Source organism: Mirounga angustirostris, unplaced genomic scaffold, assembly GCF_029215605.1.
Source record: "Mirounga angustirostris isolate CCGP_5_RB_7025 unplaced genomic scaffold, mMirAng1.0.hap1 SCAF_10, whole genome shotgun sequence".
Classification (NCBI taxonomy): domain Eukaryota; kingdom Metazoa; phylum Chordata; class Mammalia; order Carnivora; family Phocidae; genus Mirounga; species Mirounga angustirostris.
This window is the reverse complement of record NW_026991718.1, coordinates 111,518,414-111,535,259: the sequence shown is the minus strand read 5'-3', so window position 1 is coordinate 111,535,259 and position 16,846 is coordinate 111,518,414. Positions and strand designations below refer to the sequence as shown.

The 16,846-nt window shown below is 58.5% G+C and overlaps 1 protein-coding gene across 1 annotated transcript; it reads left to right on the top strand.

Annotated features, from left to right (window-relative positions):
- Positions 1-405: 405 nt before the first annotated feature.
- MYLK2 (myosin light chain kinase 2) lies at positions 406-13,440 on the top strand. Its single transcript, XM_045885561.3, has 13 exons — positions 406-523; positions 620-719; positions 1,167-1,641; positions 2,562-2,863; positions 4,471-4,576; positions 5,181-5,274; positions 7,567-7,676; positions 7,761-7,902; positions 10,158-10,228; positions 10,352-10,480; positions 11,036-11,188; positions 11,357-11,489; positions 12,488-13,440. Exons 2-13 carry the CDS (start codon positions 668-670, stop codon positions 12,566-12,568), a joined length of 1,848 nt encoding a protein of 615 aa, XP_045741517.1. The 5' UTR covers positions 406-523; positions 620-667; the 3' UTR covers positions 12,569-13,440.
- The last annotated feature ends 3,406 nt before the right edge of the window (positions 13,441-16,846 follow it).

The following is a 16,846-nucleotide window of genomic DNA, read 5'->3' as shown; positions in this document are numbered from 1 at the left end:
ACAAAGCTGGGCAGTGGGGTCAGGGTGATTATCCCCGGAGCCTGCGTGGCTCTCACCAGCTTCTGGACAACCCCAGGAGACGTGGCGTGCAGGTGGGCAGGGCTCAGCCTGAGCATAATCTTGTCCTCTGGGCCTGCCGGGGAACCCCTCTTGTGCCAGGCCCCCTGCCTGATTCCGTCCAAGCCAGCGATACCAGGCAAGGCCTGGGGAACGGCTGCTCCCTCAGGGGCCCAGTTGCCCCCTCCCTTTTCTCTTCCTGCTTGTTCCAACACTCCTCTCCCCCCAGTCCGGCTGTGAGAAGAATGCCGTGTCCTCTGAACGGGGGCCAAGAGTGACAGGTGGTGGCAGTCCGAGCTGCATGGCCTCTGGTGTAAGAGATCCTCTCCTCCGTCCCCGCCTCCCCTGCCTGCGCCCCTGCCTCCGCCTCTGCCCACCCAGCCCAATCCCTTACAACTGCCCCAGGAGAGCTCCTGGGCAGCCGCTGCAAGTCAGGCAGCCATCAGGTTGCCCCTCTCTGCTCCAGGTACCTCTCTCCCCTCAGTCAGCTGGCCCTGGCTCTTCTCCGCCAGGCAAGAGGAGGAATCTGACAGCCTGACACACCTCACTCTTCTTTCTGCAGCTAGAAAGACTTGAGTTAGACAAGCAGAAGCACACGCCTCCCTGCCTCATGGCGACAGAAAACGGAGCAGTGGAGCTGGGAATCCAGAGCCCATCAACAGGTGCTAAGCTGGGGCAGGAGACAGAGGGAGGAGCCTGGGAAGGGCTGTTGGACTCCAGGGCCGGGCCCATTCCTCAGCGGGAGTTCTGGGTCCCAGGACCCAGAAATTAGGACGATCTCTGGGTAAGGTTGGGCTGGGTCGAGGGCCGACCGGAAGCCCTCCCCGGAGAGACTGGGAAAATGTGGAGCCCCCGTGCATGGCACCTAACCATTCAGGGCGAGTGATGGTGGGGGCATCAAGGTGTGTTAGAGGACCAGAAGTCTCCCACAAGGGCCTCCGAGGCCCCAGCAGCCCATCTCTAGAGCCCATGAAACGGCCCCAGAGCCTCAGTGGGACAAGTATTTGCAAACCGCTGTCTAGGTGGGGACTTGGGCCCAGAGCTGGGCACTGGTCAGCCTGGCTGGGGGAGGACGGTGGATCCTGACTGGGATCTCACTTCCTTTGCAGATGAGGCACCTAAAGGTACAGCAGGTGAAGGACCTCTGGCTGCAGAGAAAGCATCTGGTCCACCAGATACAAAGAAAGGTCCTGGGACCCCAGATGCAAAGAAAGAACCTGGGACCCCACATCCAAAGAAAGAGCCTGATCCACGCACCCTGAAGAAAGATGACAAAGCTGACGCCCTAAAGGAAGAGGATGGTGCCCTGATCCAACCCTCCACCGGCAGCGAGGGCCCCAAGGGAGAAGGCGACCTGGGTGGGGGCCCTGCGGAGGGTAGTGCTGGGCAGCCAGCAGCCCTGCCCCAGCAGACCGCGACAGCCGAGGCCAACGTCAAGAAGCCCGATGCCAAGCAGGAGGCCTCGGGCAGCCAGGGCCCCGGAGAGCCCAAGGTTCACAAGAAGGCAGCGGAGGGCCAAGCAGCGGTCAGGAGGGGCTCGCCCGCCTTTCTGCACAGCCCCAGCTGCCCTGCCATTATCTCTAGGTGAGCGTCCCCTGTCGGGCAGTGGGGAGGGGTTTGAGGCTCTGTCAGCAGTCGTTGCGTTTAGCTCCTCTGTCTCGGGCCTCATCATCACCGTGTTCCGTGCTGGATGGGGCAGTATGGATGTTTAGCATCTGTCCCGGGCATTGGCTCTCCTACCTTGTGCCCCTGCAGAAACCAGGACTTGGTGATAGTTCATAGACACCTGGAATGTCAAGACAGAGAGGTCCTTGAAGACCTCTTCACAAAGCATCTGGAGGCCAGCATCCCCCTTACTCCATGAACTTGGTTCTAGCTGAGGGCAGGACTGAGATATCAGGAGGAAAAGATAACCATTCTTCTTACTATAATATGAAATAATGACTAATCATCAGATTGATAGATCATTACTAATGCTTTCATAACCATAATACAGCACCAGTCTTACGAGGCAATCCGTTACACTGACCTGAATGCTAATCACATGAGTGATATTAGTGATATATTGCAAACCACAATACTACCACTACATCAGGCTGAATTATGTACTGATATCAATTAATACATTGGTATCACTGATGCATTAATCAGTTGTATTGCCAGAGTTTGTGTGAATCAAGAGCTCCATAATCTCCCTAATTGTAGTCACCTAATGATTAACCAGAACAATAATCCTATTAGTAGATATTAATGATCTATCAGTGCATTGACAGTCAAGGTAATGACCACAGACATGCATGGTATTATTAACGTCCCTTGATTTCGTATAAAGTGAATTTGGATGCCTCACCCCATGCATTTGAGGCTGTGGTGGGGGCAGGGGGTGGGGTGGGGGGTGGTTGTATTGGCTCCAGATTGCAGAAGAGGCTCTGGAAGCATCGAGGCCTCCCGGAGGCAGACGCAGTGCTAAAGGTATCATCTCTACCTGTGTTCTCACATTCTAGGCCTGAGAGGCTGCCAGCTGAGAAACCTCTGAGTGAGGCATCGGAGCTCATCTTTGAAGGGGTGCCTGTGACCCCCAGCCCCACGGATCCCGGGCCAGCCAAGGCAGCAGAAGGAGGGAAGAACATCCTGGCAGACAGCCAGAAGGAAGCAGGAGAGAAGGCTGCAGGCCAGGCTGGCCAGGCCAAGGTGCAAGGGGACACCTCGAGGGGGATCGAGTTCCAGGCTGTTCCCTCGGAGAAATTGGAGGTGGGGCAGGCCCTCTGTCTCACAGCCAGGGAGGAGGACTGCTTCCAGATTTTGGGTAGGCCAGGGGCAGGTGGGGACTGGGGAGGGCAGGGGGCTCCCCAGGTATCCCCACGTCTCCCTGTTTAGAGGACTGAGCTGCTCTGAGCCACGCCTCACCCAGGCTGACCCATCTAGGTGTCACACACCTCTAAGAAGTATAAATCCCTAGTCCCTTTTGATAGATGGGAAAACGGAGGCTCAGGGAAAGGGAAGTGGAGTGAGTGCCCCAAATCCACAGCTAAGACGGGATCTGAAACTGTCCAAACAGACCCACTTCAGAGCTCACTTTTGACTTTCTTCTACTTTGTCTATAGTGGAGTTTTGAAAAAAAAAAAATCAGACAGGTTTTGGAGTAGCACCAACTCTCTGGATAGTGGAATTTGAAGTCAGTCTGTAGAATGGCTCAAAGGCCAGGCTTTGGTAGTTAAAGGACATCCTGGAGGGGGTCGGGAGGGCCAAGAGAGCCATAGCAGGTTCATGAGCTGAGGAGCACAGGTGCCTGTGTATGCGAGCAGTGACCAAGGAAGCTGGGCACGTGCGATGGGGCAGGACTGTGGGGTCGCCTCAACTGATGATCAGACAAGGAGCTGGTGGTTGGGTGGTTTAGTCAGTGGGCAGCAGGCGCCACTGAGCAAGAGCGAGCTTGGGGAGCAGGTGAATAGGGAAAGGGCCCAGGTGGGGGCGCGGCAGGGCTGGGGTGGGGTGAGATGGGGTCAGAAGAGCCCAGAGTGTCCTGACACCCCCCTCCTCCAGGCTGAGGTGCCCCGGAAGCCCAGCGGGCCTGCCGGGTCAGCGGCACAGTGCCACCCAGACAGGGTGGGAAGGCCTGGCGGCTGGGCGGCAGTCAGGAGCCCTGCCTCCTCCCCCCAGCAGCAGCAGAGACTTCTGCTCCGCCCCCTCCAGAAATCACATCCTTGGGGTGACGGGACCTGAACAACCTCCAAGGGCCGTCAGACGCATCACCAGCCCGGCTTCCCTGCTGCCTCTTGCTATTTATAAAGAGGTTTCCATTCCCGATGACTCAGCCTGTGAGCCGCCAGGGCCCGCTGTTCCCCGTGGTTGCCGCTAGGTGGCAGCCTCTCTCTACCAAACATCTCGGTCCTGGCCTCCTCCCCGGCCCTCCCCCTGCCCTTGGGGCATGCCCAGATTGGGCAGCCGTTCCGGAGGACGGGCCAGCTTGTGGTGTAATTAGAGAGGATGGTAGGCAGGTCCTGTCACCTACCCCATCATTCAGACGTAGTCACGCCTCTCTGGCGCTCCGCCATGATCATCCCGGGGCCCCCCCCCCTTTCTTTCTTTGATGGAAATGGAGATAGCTTGGGATGGAGACTTCATTCCTTATCATGTGGGAGGGTCTGAGAAGTCCAATCAGCTGTCCCCATTGTTGTGCCAGGAGACGCTGAGTCCCCTCTGACAGAGTCCCAAGGCCATTTTGTGTGTTGGTGGCAGAGCTGAAAGTGGAAACTGGGCCCCCTAACCCCTATCCTGGAGCCCGCTGTCCCCCAGGTATCACTTGGTGAACTTCCCTGGATGGGGCCCAGGCCAGGCAGGAGGGGGTGGTGCTGGGGCGCCTCCTCAGCAGCCTCTGGCACTGACCGTGGTGGCTCTGCTCTGCCTCCCCAGATGATTGTCCGCCACCCCCAGCCCCCTTTCCCCACCGCATCGTGGAGCTGAGGCCCGGGAACGTCAGCAGTCAATTCAGCATGAACTCCAAGGAGGCGCTGGGCGGGTGAGAGCTGGGACCCCGAGCCCCTGGCCCATGGGCAGGAGAGCATCGAGCCCCAGGGCCTCACATCTTTCCTGTGCAAGGCCCAGACACACCCCGACTGGACATGATCTACGTGGACACAATTACTTCTGCATGGTTACTTACCCCCTCGTATGCAAGCTGTCACATGGGTTGATACGCCCTCGGTTCACTGTCTCGCACACAGACACGCCATTGATCATTGATTCATTTCCCGTAGGAAGCGAACAGTATTTTCCTGTTTCAGTTAGAGGCACCACCCTCACCCCCTCAAAGGGCTTCATAAAAATCCCTCCAGGTGCCTTCTCCTGGGACTCAGAGCCCCAGGACCCATGCTTACCACGAGGCTGTGAGTTGTCACATCAGGGGCCAGCCTGTGGATGAGTCTACCCGTCCTGTGACCATGGTTGGTGTGGTTCAGCCACTGTCCCTGCCACAGAGCTCCCAGCTTCAGGAGGGAGTCAGGCTGGCTGGGGCAAGCGTCCCAGCTCACAGAGGGGGACCGAGACAGGAGCAGAGCACAGACCCCCTACTTCAGCCCTGTGCCCCTGGAAACCCCCTCACTCCCCACCTCTTCTCTCTTCAGTGGTAAGTTTGGAGCAGTCTGTACGTGCACAGAGAAAGCCACAGGCCTCAAGTTGGCAGCCAAAGTCATCAAGAAACAGACACCCAAAGACAAGGTAGTAGGGGCTGGCTACGTGGGAAGGAGAGGGGATCCTTTGAGTGGGTGCCTCTCACCTCCCTCCACCCATGTGTCTGCACCAGGAGCTTGGTGTGTGAACCTTGATGCGCTGAAGATGTCATTCAGATAGACAGATGGACAGACAGACAACCCTGCCACAGGGACCTGAAGCCCCTACCCATAAACAAGACACTTCAGTTGGTGAACTTATCCTGGGGACTTCCCCTTCTAGGCACAGGACGTTCCTGTCTTCTGTTTGGTTCAATCCAGCGAACGCTGATGAGCGTGGGCTCGGGGCCAGGCCCTGCGCTGGGCACGGGGGGTCCCTGAGTGAAATGAATATGGTTGGCGCCCTCAGGGAGTGCCAAGGTAATCAGGCCGGGTCTAGAGCTGTGCCTCCACACCTGGCCCGGCCCGGTTCAGAGGAGGCCGAGGCAGTGTTTGTTTAAGGAACGAATGAAAGAGTGAATGAATGAATGAATGTAGGCAGAGGCTCATGTGGAGTCAGGGGGTCAGGTGTGTGAGGGGGTGATAACCACCTCACCACCTGTTGTGGTGAGGGCGGTAGCTCATAGGGTGGGGGTCAGGCGGGGGTCAGGTGGGGGTCAGGCGGAGGTCAGGCGGGGGTCAGGTGGCGGTCAGGCGGGGGTCAGGCGGGGGTCAGGTGGAGGTCAGGCGGGGATCAGGCAGGGGTCAGCAGGGGGCTGTGGAGGAGCCTCCAGATTTAGCTGGCTTGTCTCTCTCCAATGAAGGCTCAAAGGAGGAGCTGGTTCCGGTGGAGAGGCGGGGAAAAGAGTCTCAAGCTGAGGGGACTGTGAGAAGGAAGGACTGAGGCCAGGAGTGACAGAGACCTGTGGGGGACCCTTGGGTTGAGTCAGGGGAGCCGAGACGGGAACTTATGGGCATTTGGGGCAGAGACACAGCATGTGCAGAGGCCTGGAGCCTGGGAAGAGCATGAGGAGAAGCTCCAGAGCCCTGCAGCCCTGCTTCTCGATCATGGCTCTGTGCACGTCAGGAAGGCATGCGTTTTCCATGTGACTCCGCCTTTCTCCGGCCTTCCACTTGACTGCGGGGTCTCCAGGCCTCTGTCACGGACCTGGCTCAGCGTAGATGCTCCAGACATATGTGCTGTGGAGATTAACTGGAGTCAGCTCTTGATTAATTAATTAGTGAGTACTTTTTCTGGGCCATTCACTGTGCCGGGTGCTAGGGAAGTGGCAGTGAAGTGTCTGAGTCCCTGCCCTCCTGGGCCGACATGCTTGGGACAGGGGCAGACAACTCAACACGACGCACACAGAAAGCATGGCAACAGGAACTGAGCAGTTCTAGAAAGGAAAATAAAGCTAGGAAGGGTACAGGGAGTGTGGGGCCGATGGTGGCTGTTAAGATAAGGTGGTGAGATCAGGCCTCTTGAGGAAGCGGCAGGTAGAGTGAGATGTGAATGAAGGAATAGAATCATGGGAAAAATGGGAAAACTGGGGCAGTGATGTGAGGCTGGGGGCTGAGGGGACGGGCAGGGCGAGAGGCCCGACCTGTAGCTTTTGGCATTTCCCTGGTGTCAATAATCCTACCACGGCTGACTTCAAGCTACCAGTGTGACGGTTGGCATTTGCCCTTTCTGAAAGTGACAAATAATGGCAGCCTAGGCCAGGAAGGCAGCGGTGGAGCTGGCAAGGAGTTACTGGATTTGAAATCTAGAGGGATTTCTCTCTAGAGGGGTGTGAGAATGAGAGGAATCTGGGACAGCTCCTGGCTTTATGTCCTGCACCCCTGGGCGACGGGGCGGGCCCTCTTGCTGACAGGCAAGCTGAGGGCAACTCAGCCGTGGGGCGGGGGCCGTGGCAAGGGATTCATCTGGACCTGAGAGATCCAGGAGGTCTCTTAGCCATCCCAGGGGAATGGCAGTCAGGCCGTGGGAGCTGTTGGTGCCTGCAGTTCAAGGGCGCGCTCAGAGGTGGAGATGCATATTTGGGAATCGGTCACATCTGCATGGAATGGCATGTCCTGGGACTTGAGGAGAAAGCCCAGGGAGAGGGTGCAGTGGGGAGAGTGGTGAGCGGAGGATTGGCCCTCAGGCACCCGAGTATTCGGGCAGGAGGAACAGTGTCCTGGCCGGAATGACCGGTGGCGTGGACACGGGCTCTGGGTGGGGAGAGATGGGAGGCAAGGAGGAGGCCAGGCAGTGGTCCAGGCCAGGCCTGACAGAGCCGGTCAAGGGCAGAGGTATGGAAGGGGGGAAGGCAGGGAGTGGCGACACTCAGTTGGTGCCCCTGGCTTCCCTGGTGCCCAGGAAATGGTGAAGCTTGAGATCGAGGTGATGAACCAACTGAACCACCGCAACCTGATCCAGCTCTACGCGGCCATCGAGACCTCGCACGAGATAGTCCTGTTCATGGAGTAGTGAGTGTCGGCAGTGGGGCAGGGGGCCGGGTGGGGGTGCCAGCCGGCCCGGAAGCAAGCCTGTAGAGGGCTCTGTGCACACAGCATCGAGGGCGGCGAGCTCTTCGAGAGAATTGTGGATGAGGACTATCAGCTGACTGAGGTGGACACCATGGTGTTTGTCAGGCAGATCTGCGACGGGATCCTCTTCATGCACAAGATGCGGGTTCTGCACCTGGACCTCAAGGTACTGGGGCCCGGGCCTCCCGGGAGGGCTCGGGAGCAGAAGCTGACCCCCTGAAACCAGAGTTGCAACCAGCCAGCCCTCCCCCGTTCCATCCGTCCTAGTCTCCCTCCCTCCATCCTTCTAGCTGTAGATCCCAAAGGTTTATTGAGGCTTTCCTAGGTCCCAGGAGCCAGGGATCCAACGGAGAGCAACCAAGATTTAGTCCCAGCTCTCAGGGGCTTCGACTGTAGTAGTACTAAGCACACAGCCTTTGTCCCGCGAGCCCCAACCAAGCTCAGCGTCTCACGCATAGAACTTGCTAGGCGTTGCTGAAGTGTCCACCTCGGTGCCAGCCCCTCATGGGGGGGTTCGTTTGTTCATGTATCCTGCAAGTATCCGTCGAGAGCCTGCTCTGTGGCAGGCAGGGTTCTAGGTGGTGGAGACCCAGCAGGGAACGAAGCAGACAAAGATGCCTGCCCTCGTGGAACTTAGGTTCTAGAAGGGGAGTCAGGAAAACACATCCGTGAGGTATAGCCTCAGCGCAGCAACATACCCGTGCTAGGCACTAGCGAAAATGTTCGTGAGAGAATATTGGTGTCTCCCCTCCGACCTTGCTCAGTGCCTTGCGCGGAGGGGTCAGGGAGAGCCAGCAGGCGTGATGCATTCAGCCGGCGTGGCTGGAACAGCCACGGGCTGCTGTAGGCGGGAACAGCAGCTGTTCGGCGGGAGGGGAGGGGCGGGGCGCGGTTACCGTAGGGACGACGAAGGACACACCCCTGTCCCCGGGAGCCTACAGGTCACTGGGGGAAACAGACATTCCTACAATAGATCCTTTCAAACCGTGACAAGTGTCATGAAAAGCCCACGAGAGGAACAGGGAGACAGACAAGGTGAACTTGGAGAAGCAGGCAAGGGCCAGAGCCTTCGAGCAGAAGCAGGCCCGGGGCCGGCCCACACCGGCTCCAGGCTGGTTCCTGGTCAGAGCTGTTCGGGCTGTAAGCGCCTTCCGACGGCCCCCCGGGGGCAGCTGTGCAGGCAGGAAGCCAGGAGGGTAAGGAGATGGGTTTCAACGGGCCAACATGGCAGCGGGGAATCTAGGAGCCGGTTGTCATGACCAAGGGCAGAGGTGGTGGGGGGCTGGCACCAGAGGCCGTGGCGGAGGGATGGGAGCTCCGACCAGAAGCTCAGGAGACTCCAGAGCTTCTGGTCAGAGCTGCACACAGTGTTGGAGGCCTGCTGGTGCCCCGTGAAAGCCAGTGGCTGTGGGGGCAGAGCAGGGTCCCCAGTTAAAACATAGCGCCCCGGGAAGAAGCTGTCTTGAGCCTCTTTATCCTAAAATGTGTTTTTTAGGGTAGCAATAAGTTTCTCATCAAAAAGGGGTCTCACAGTCAAGTAAGTTGGGTGAACCACGGCCTGAAGGCCCTTCCCAGGGCTCCTCGGGAAGTCTTGTGTCCTCCAGAAGGAGGTCTGAGTCTGTCTCGCACCCCCAAAAGATCGTACCCTGGGACCTTTCTTTTCTTTTCCCTGTTTTGCTGGAACACCCAGGTTGAGCTGTGAAGGCTGTTAGTGGTTGCATCCGTTCCAAAAGCACTTTCTGAATGCGCGTTGTCGGGGCCCTCGAGTCAAATGCCCACGGGGCCCTGATCAATCACAAGGGCCCGGCCTGGGGCGGCGGAGAACCCGGGGAACTGGGGGCCGAGCGCCCGGCTCAGGGGGCAGTGGCCACACACACCAGGTGTGGCCACATGGCTAGGGCTTCTGGGGTTTCAGGAGGTGTCGAAGATCAGGAAAGCAGGGTTTTTGTGTGAAGTCTCCCGCCTTTTAACCGTTGTTAACTACTTAAAATGCTTCTGCCTTGCAACCTCAGATTAATCCTGTGTCCCTGTGTCCTCGTGTCACGTGAGGAGGAAATGGAGGCCCAGAGCAGGGAGGGATTGGCCTCACAGGAAAGTCATTCATACACTCATCTGTGCTGGGGCCACACGATTCCCAGGAGCCTTAGCTGAGCACTTACTCGGTGCCTTAGTTAGACACCAGCGGGGTCGGGGGGACAAGGAGGCCGGGAGAGGACAGTCCCTGCCCTGGAAGTCCGTCCTTCGCAGGGCTTCAGGGTCCTCATCTGTGCCTGGAGCAGGCAGGTCCAGGGGTCTCTGACGGGCTGCCCATTCTGGCAGCCTGGGGCTCTGGTCCAGAGAGCCTGGGCCCTGGGTGGACCTGGGTGGGGAGGCAGGGTGAGCTGGGTCAGAGGTCAATCCAGGCCACCCCCTTCTCCTCAGCCAGAGAACATCCTGTGCGTCAACACCACGGGCCATTTGGTGAAGATCATTGACTTTGGCCTGGCACGGAGGTACCCCCTTGGTGGGTGGGGAGGGCAGGGCAAGCCTCTGAGGTGGGCGGGGGACAGGGGAAGAGCAGAGGGTGCGGGGAATGGGCTGGGGGCTGCGCTCTGAGCTCGTGCTCTCACTCCCAGGTATAATCCCAATGAGAAGCTGAAGGTGAATTTTGGGACCCCAGAGTTTCTGTCACCTGAGGTGGTGAATTATGACCAAATCTCCGATAAGACAGACATGTGGAGTATGGGGGTCATCACCTATATGCTGTGAGTCCTGAGGGAGTGTGGTATCTATGGGGTTGGGGCACATGGGTGGGCAGCTGAGGCCAAAATTGGCCTTGGGGTCCTGGTGAGGTGGGTTCTACCTCTGCACTCGCTCGGTCAGGGTTTTTGGGTGTGCTAGGGGGAACCAGGAAAGGGGAACTTTGTATCCATTTTGTAGATGGAGAAATGAAGGCCCCTAAAGGCATAGTGTCCTAGTCCAGGTTCCTGGACAGCAGATCCTGGATGACCCAGGGTGGGCGCAGGGGACAGCAGACATTTTTTTGTACACTCATCATTCCTCTTCTTCACTGTAACCCTGGGAAGCTGGGATGATTATGTCCATTTTACAGATGAGAAGAGTGAGGCTCAGAGAGGGGAACTGACTTGCCCAAGGTCACCCAGCCAGACTCAAACCCGGGTCTGTCCCCCTCAGGAGGCCGGGGCTCTTTCCAGCACATGGTGCTGCCTCCCAGGATCTGCCTCCAACCCTTGAGCTCCCAAAGGTGACTCAGTATCTCCCATCTCCCCTGCCTATCCCCTGACACCCCATCTCTCCAGGCTGAGCGGCCTCTCGCCCTTCCTGGGAGACGATGACACAGAGACCCTGAACAACGTCCTCTGTGCCGACTGGAGCTTTGACGGCGACACCTTTGAGGCTGTGTCCGACGAGGCCAAAGACTTCGTCTCCAGCCTTCTTGTCAAGGACCAGACGTGAGGCTCACATGAGGACACAGCCCCCGTGTGTGCAAGCCCAGTGTGTGTGTGTGTGTGTGCATGTGTGCCTGTGCACGGGCAGGGCAGGAAGAAGGCCGGGGCCGGCCGGGTTCTGGTGCTTCACAGGCGTGTCGCCCGCCCTCACCACACTGCCCCCTCCCACAGGGCCCGGATGAGCGCTGCCCAGTGTCTTGCCCACCCCTGGCTCAACAACCTGGCAGAGAAAGCCAGGCGCTGTAACCGACGCCTTAAGTCCCAGATCTTGCTTAAGAAATACCTCATGAAGAGGCGCTGGAAGGTACCACTGGGCGGGTGGGGAGGTGGGAGGGGCTGCAGGCGGGAAGAGCTCCTGGCAGATCCCAGGCCCCACCAGCCCAGCCTTGGCAGCTTCTATGGACCAGGCCTAGCCCTGTCTGGAAAACAGGGTTGGCTTTTATCTCTTTGTTCTGGTTCCTGTCCTGGAGCAGTGACCCTCCACCCACCACCTCCACCCTGGGGAGGGGTGTCCATTTGAAGCTCGGGCTCAGGAAAAGATCTCTGACCCCATTACAGGCCCCTTCCCTTCATTTTACAAATATTTATTGAGCATCTACTACTTTTAGGCACCAGGAGTATACCAGTGGACAAAAGAGATAAGGATTTTAGTTTTTGTGGACTTACTTTAGATAGAGGGTGGGGAGTTATTAGAAGGGGTTAAGGAAGGGCTCTAGAAAAAAGTAAGGATGGTCAGGAGTGCCAGGCGAGAGGTTGCACTTCTAAGTAGGGTGGTCAGGAAGGGCCCACTGAGAAGGAACATGTGAACAAAAAACCTGACGGAGGTGAGGAGTGAGCCATGCTGGTACTGGGAAGAAGAGTGTTCCAGGAAGAGGGAACAGCCAGTGCAAAGGCCCTGAGGCACAAGCATGGTTGGCAAGCATGAGGAACAGCTAGGAGGCCAGTAAGGCTGGAGTGGGATGAGCAAGGGGTGAAGGGAGTTGAAGGCAGAGAGGAATGGGAAGCAGGGGGTGGAGGGACTCATTGGCCATGGCAAGGGGCTTACATTTTAGTTGGAGCGAAATAAGAACCATTGGAGCATCTAGAGCAGAGAGGTGCTCAGGTCTGGCTGCCCTACCTGTTGAATGAAGGAAGGGGTCCTGGAAGATATGGTATCATGGCACCTCCTGTGGCCATTCTGGGTACTGCACCCTCTCTAGCCTCTGGCCTTTGGGGAATGAAGGTGGTCTTAGGAGCCGCTCTGCGGTGCCAGTTTCTCCTCTGCCCCGAGGCTGACTGGGATCCTTCTCCCTCGTTCCCCAGAAAAATTTCATTGCTGTCAGTGCTGCAAACCGCTTCAAGAAGATCAGCAGCTCGGGGGCACTCATGGCTCTGGGAGTCTGAGCCCCAGGAGCGGCTGAGGCCTGGACGCAGCCACACGGTGGCCGGGGCTGAGGCCACACAGCCCAGAAGGCCAGAGCAGACAGGCCAGATCCCCAGGGTGGGCTGGCTAGGACAAGGCTGCGCCAGGCTGGGAGGCTCGGGGCTCCCCACGACCCCGCACAGTGACTGCTTCCCCGACGTGAACCGCCTCAGATGTGGCCTGAATCGATCCTGCTAATGCCTCCCCAGATAGGGCCCCGGCCCCGTCAGCCACAGCCCAGATGCCACAGGCCCTGTTGTTCCCTCCCTGGCTCCCCCTCTTGGAATTGCTGCCCTGGTGACCCCTGCTTGGCCTCACCTGGGGCATCCCTGGCTTGGGCTTGCTCCTAGCTGGAACGGGAAGGCTGGGGGTCCCAGCATGCGGGGCTTCTGCAGTTGTGGATGGGAGGCCCTTGGTGGGGCAGGAAGGTAGCAAGGCCAATTCCTGAGGCCCAGCTGCCAGGGGAGACAGAGCAGGCTTTGTGAAAGAGGACCTCCATGCCCCCGCCCTCCTCCCCACTCCCAACAGATAAGGCCGAGTACACACCATCTGGCCTGGCCCGGCCCCCGCCCACCTTCCTGACGACCACCAACACACAGGAACTCTGTGTGAGAGAAGGACGCCCAGCCCAGGCCTGGCAGAGGGGGAGGGGAGAGGCCTGGGGGACAGGGAGACCACCCCTGAGCTTGCCTGAGGGCCAGGCGGGCCCAGCCCAGCCACTCGGGCCCTCACCCCCAGGGTCACCCATGGCTTCGGATGATGGGGTCAGCAGACCCAGGAGGAGCGGGAAAGCCATCGGGCAGTCCCCCACCTGCTCTCAGCTTGTGCCTTGTAAATAAATGTACAGGTTGGATGTGGCTTCCTTCCCTGGGTGTGTGCATGCACTTGGGTGAGGTCAGAGATGACCACCGTTCGCTGAGCGCTGCTGTGGGCCGGGCCCTCGAGGGGCCCTTCAGGGCGCGGCGTGGTGGCCCCCGGTGCAGCCTCAGGGGCCAGGCTGCCCAGCCCAGGCTCTGGACAAGCGGCTTCCCCGCTTTGGGCCTCAGTTTGCTCCTCTGTCACAGCACCATCCAACAGGTACTGGGCGCTTACTGGGTGGCAAGGCTCCATTTAAGTGCCTGTACGGGTATTAACTCATCCCTCACAGCAAGCTTATGAGGTGGACCTTATTATTATTTCTATTTTATGCAGGGGGGCGGGGGCGGAAACTGAGGCTTAGAGAGGGGAAGGAACTTGAAGGCTCTTCAACAAGTCAGAAGCTGGAGCTTGAACTCTGGTCTCCCAGAGCAAGGCTCTGCGCACGAGCCCACCCTGCTTCTCTGCAGAACAAGGTGTCAGCAGAAAGCAGAGTCTCCAGGAGGAGCCAGAGGTTTGGGCAGGCCTGTGGCGCCTTTGCTGGACCTGCAGTGACGGGGGTCTCCCCAGAGGCCTTGGGGGAGAGAGCTGTTCTCTGCTCTTTCCAGCCCGGGGCCTGCAGTGTCGGGGAGGGGGCTCCATCTGCTGCAGAGGGCAGCCCAGAGGGCGGGAGAGCTTGACCCGAAGAGGGCACAGCCTTTCTGGCTGTGAGGACAACTGAGTCAGAAGTGGGACTGGCCTCACTGGGGCAGCTGGTCTGCCTGCTTGGGGTGAATGGGTTCCAGCAGGTGCGGCAGCGACAGCCGTTCTCGTGCATGGCGCGTGCTGGGTACCAGCCCTGCTCCAGCTCCACGTGTTCGTGATCACGTTGACTGCCCAGCCAGGCATGGTGTTAGGCCCATTTCTCAGATGCGCAAACCAAGCCTCAGGGAGGTTAAGCCCCTTGCTTAGGGTCGCACAGCAAGTCGAAGGCCGAGCCAGGACTGGTACCCAGACAGTATGGGCCCAGAGCCCCTGCTCTTTTTTTTTTTTTTTTTTTAAAGATTTTATTCATTTATTTGAGAGAGAATGAGATAAAGAGAGCATGAGAGGGGGGAGGGTGAGCGAGAGAAGCAGACTCCCTGCCGAGCAGGGAGCCCGATGCGGGACTCGATCCCAGGACTCCAGGAATATGACCTGAGCCGAAGGCAGTCGCTTAACCAACTGAGCCACCCAGGCGCCCTGGAGCCCCTGCTCTTAAGTGCTGCACCACCCGCCTCTTGAGAAATCTTGGACTTGACCACAGACCAGGACCCTGTTCGTGCCTACCTCCCCTGACTCCATGAATACTGGCCTGGAGGACAGGGCTGGGGTTGTCACCCTCACCCCTGCCCTGTACCAGCAGATGGGTGCAGCCTCCCTCTGCAGCAGGTGCCACATGGAGTGAGCTGGGGCAGACTTTGGGGTCTCAGCCCGGTGGGTCTTACACTCAGGGTTTGGGGGGCCTGGGGAACCTGGGTTAGGGTTCTTGGTGGGACTTGTGCTTACAGACAAGGGCCCCCCTGGCCGTGGATCCCTGCCTGCTTGCCCGCCTGCCCGCCCGCTCGGCACCTGCCAGCTGGGCCAGGCCTGTGGTTTCCTCTGAGTTCTCTCAGCACTGCTGGCCCCCACCCAGGCTGAGCCTCGGCCACACAGCGTGATGATGAGGGATGAGTCACAGCCGTGGGGAGGGGTGGGGGGGGTGAGGAAATGAGGTCCAGCCACAGCAGAGATCCAGGGCCTGGATCCAGCTGGGGAAACCGAGGCCAAAATGAGGAAAGCCCCTCAGCAGAGAGCAACAGCTGGGACTAGAACCCAGGACCCCTGACTCTCAGCACAGGTCTCAATTTCCTCCTCCATAATATGCAAATGACAACCTCGGCTCTGCTCTCCGCTGTCACTCCTAGGCCTTCGTGAAAGTCGCAAGATGGGATAGGGAGCTCATTCGCCCTATTTCACAGATGAGGAAACAGGTTCCGAGAGGGAAGGTAACTTGCCCGTGGCCACACAGCAAATTAACCTTTCCTAGGAAGGAAGCCCACCCAGAACCATGGAATAGGCCTGATCACTGCTTCTGTCCTATCACCTCCCAGGAGTGCATCTTGAAAGGCTCTTTTTGGTTTATCAGGGGCCTCCTTTGGCCTCCCCTGGTCCCTGGAGGTAAAGGATATAGACTCGACAATATGGGTGATGAAATGGGGGTTCAGAGAGATTTGTTCCTTCCAAGGGCCACAGAACACACGCAGGAAAAAGTCACGGTGAGGCTGAGTTTCTGCCTCTTCAAAGGCCTGGGCCCCGGCCCCGCTACCATCACTAGAACTCCCATCCCCAGTGGATACAGGCCTTTCAGGAAAAAGCTTTTCACCCGAGGAGCCATCCTGATGGAGGGAGTGAATCCATGGCTTTTTGGGCCAAGGCTCTGGGCTGTGTTTCTTCAAGTCCCGGGTACCAGGCTGGGAGCATCCCCTGCCCCTTGCCTGGTGTGCCCTACCCACCACGGGGCTTGGTTGTGGGCCCCTTCTGCATGGTGCCCGTTACAATGACGACACTGCGATCTTCCCTGCAAGGTGCGTGGTGCCTTGTGGGGCCGGTGCCACCAGCTTCCCCTGCCCCGTGTCCTGGGCACCCCCTTGTGGGCTAAGAAGGGTTAACATCCTCAACGGGACAGCTCCTCCGGGCGGGTTCCAGCCCAGAAAGCGTTCCTCCAAGACTATTTCCTGCCTCTGGGCCTTGGCCAGGCCCACAGTGACCACCCCCATGGGTCTGAGGCCGCATCTGGTTTGGATTATGCCGGGCCTGGTGACGCTGCCTCTTCCTGTCTGCGTCCAGTGGCCTTGAATTCCACTGGCCACCTTGGACCCAACAGGGCAGTGGTGGGAAAAGCTTCGGCCAGTGACAGGGCGGCCCGAGGGTGTCCAGCAGCCAGGGCTGTCCCGAAGGATGTGCCTACCTGCCCCAAGCTCCCAGTCGCACGGCTGCCCAAGCACCTGTTCCTTTCGGCACATTAATGGCTGTTATTTACTGAGCACCGGGCCCTGTAGCAAGTGATTTCCATTTATGAACTCACTTTATCCCCACCCTATGAGTGGGTATTTTCATTAGGGATTTCATTAAGATGAGGAAGCTGAGGCTCAGGGAGTTTATGGACAAGTCCCTGAGTCCCCAGCCAGTACATGGTGGGGTCACGGTGCAAAGAAGGTGGTCTGACTTCTGACACGGCCCAATCATGTCACAGCTATTTGGAGAGTCCCTGCTCTCGGCCTGGCCCCAAGCTAGAACCCGGAGGTGAATTAGTCATGGTCCCCACCCTCAGGGAGCTCACACCCTCTGGAACCCCACCAGGTGGGAGCTTGGGGGTTAGGATGAAGCTGGAGAGACATGGAAGA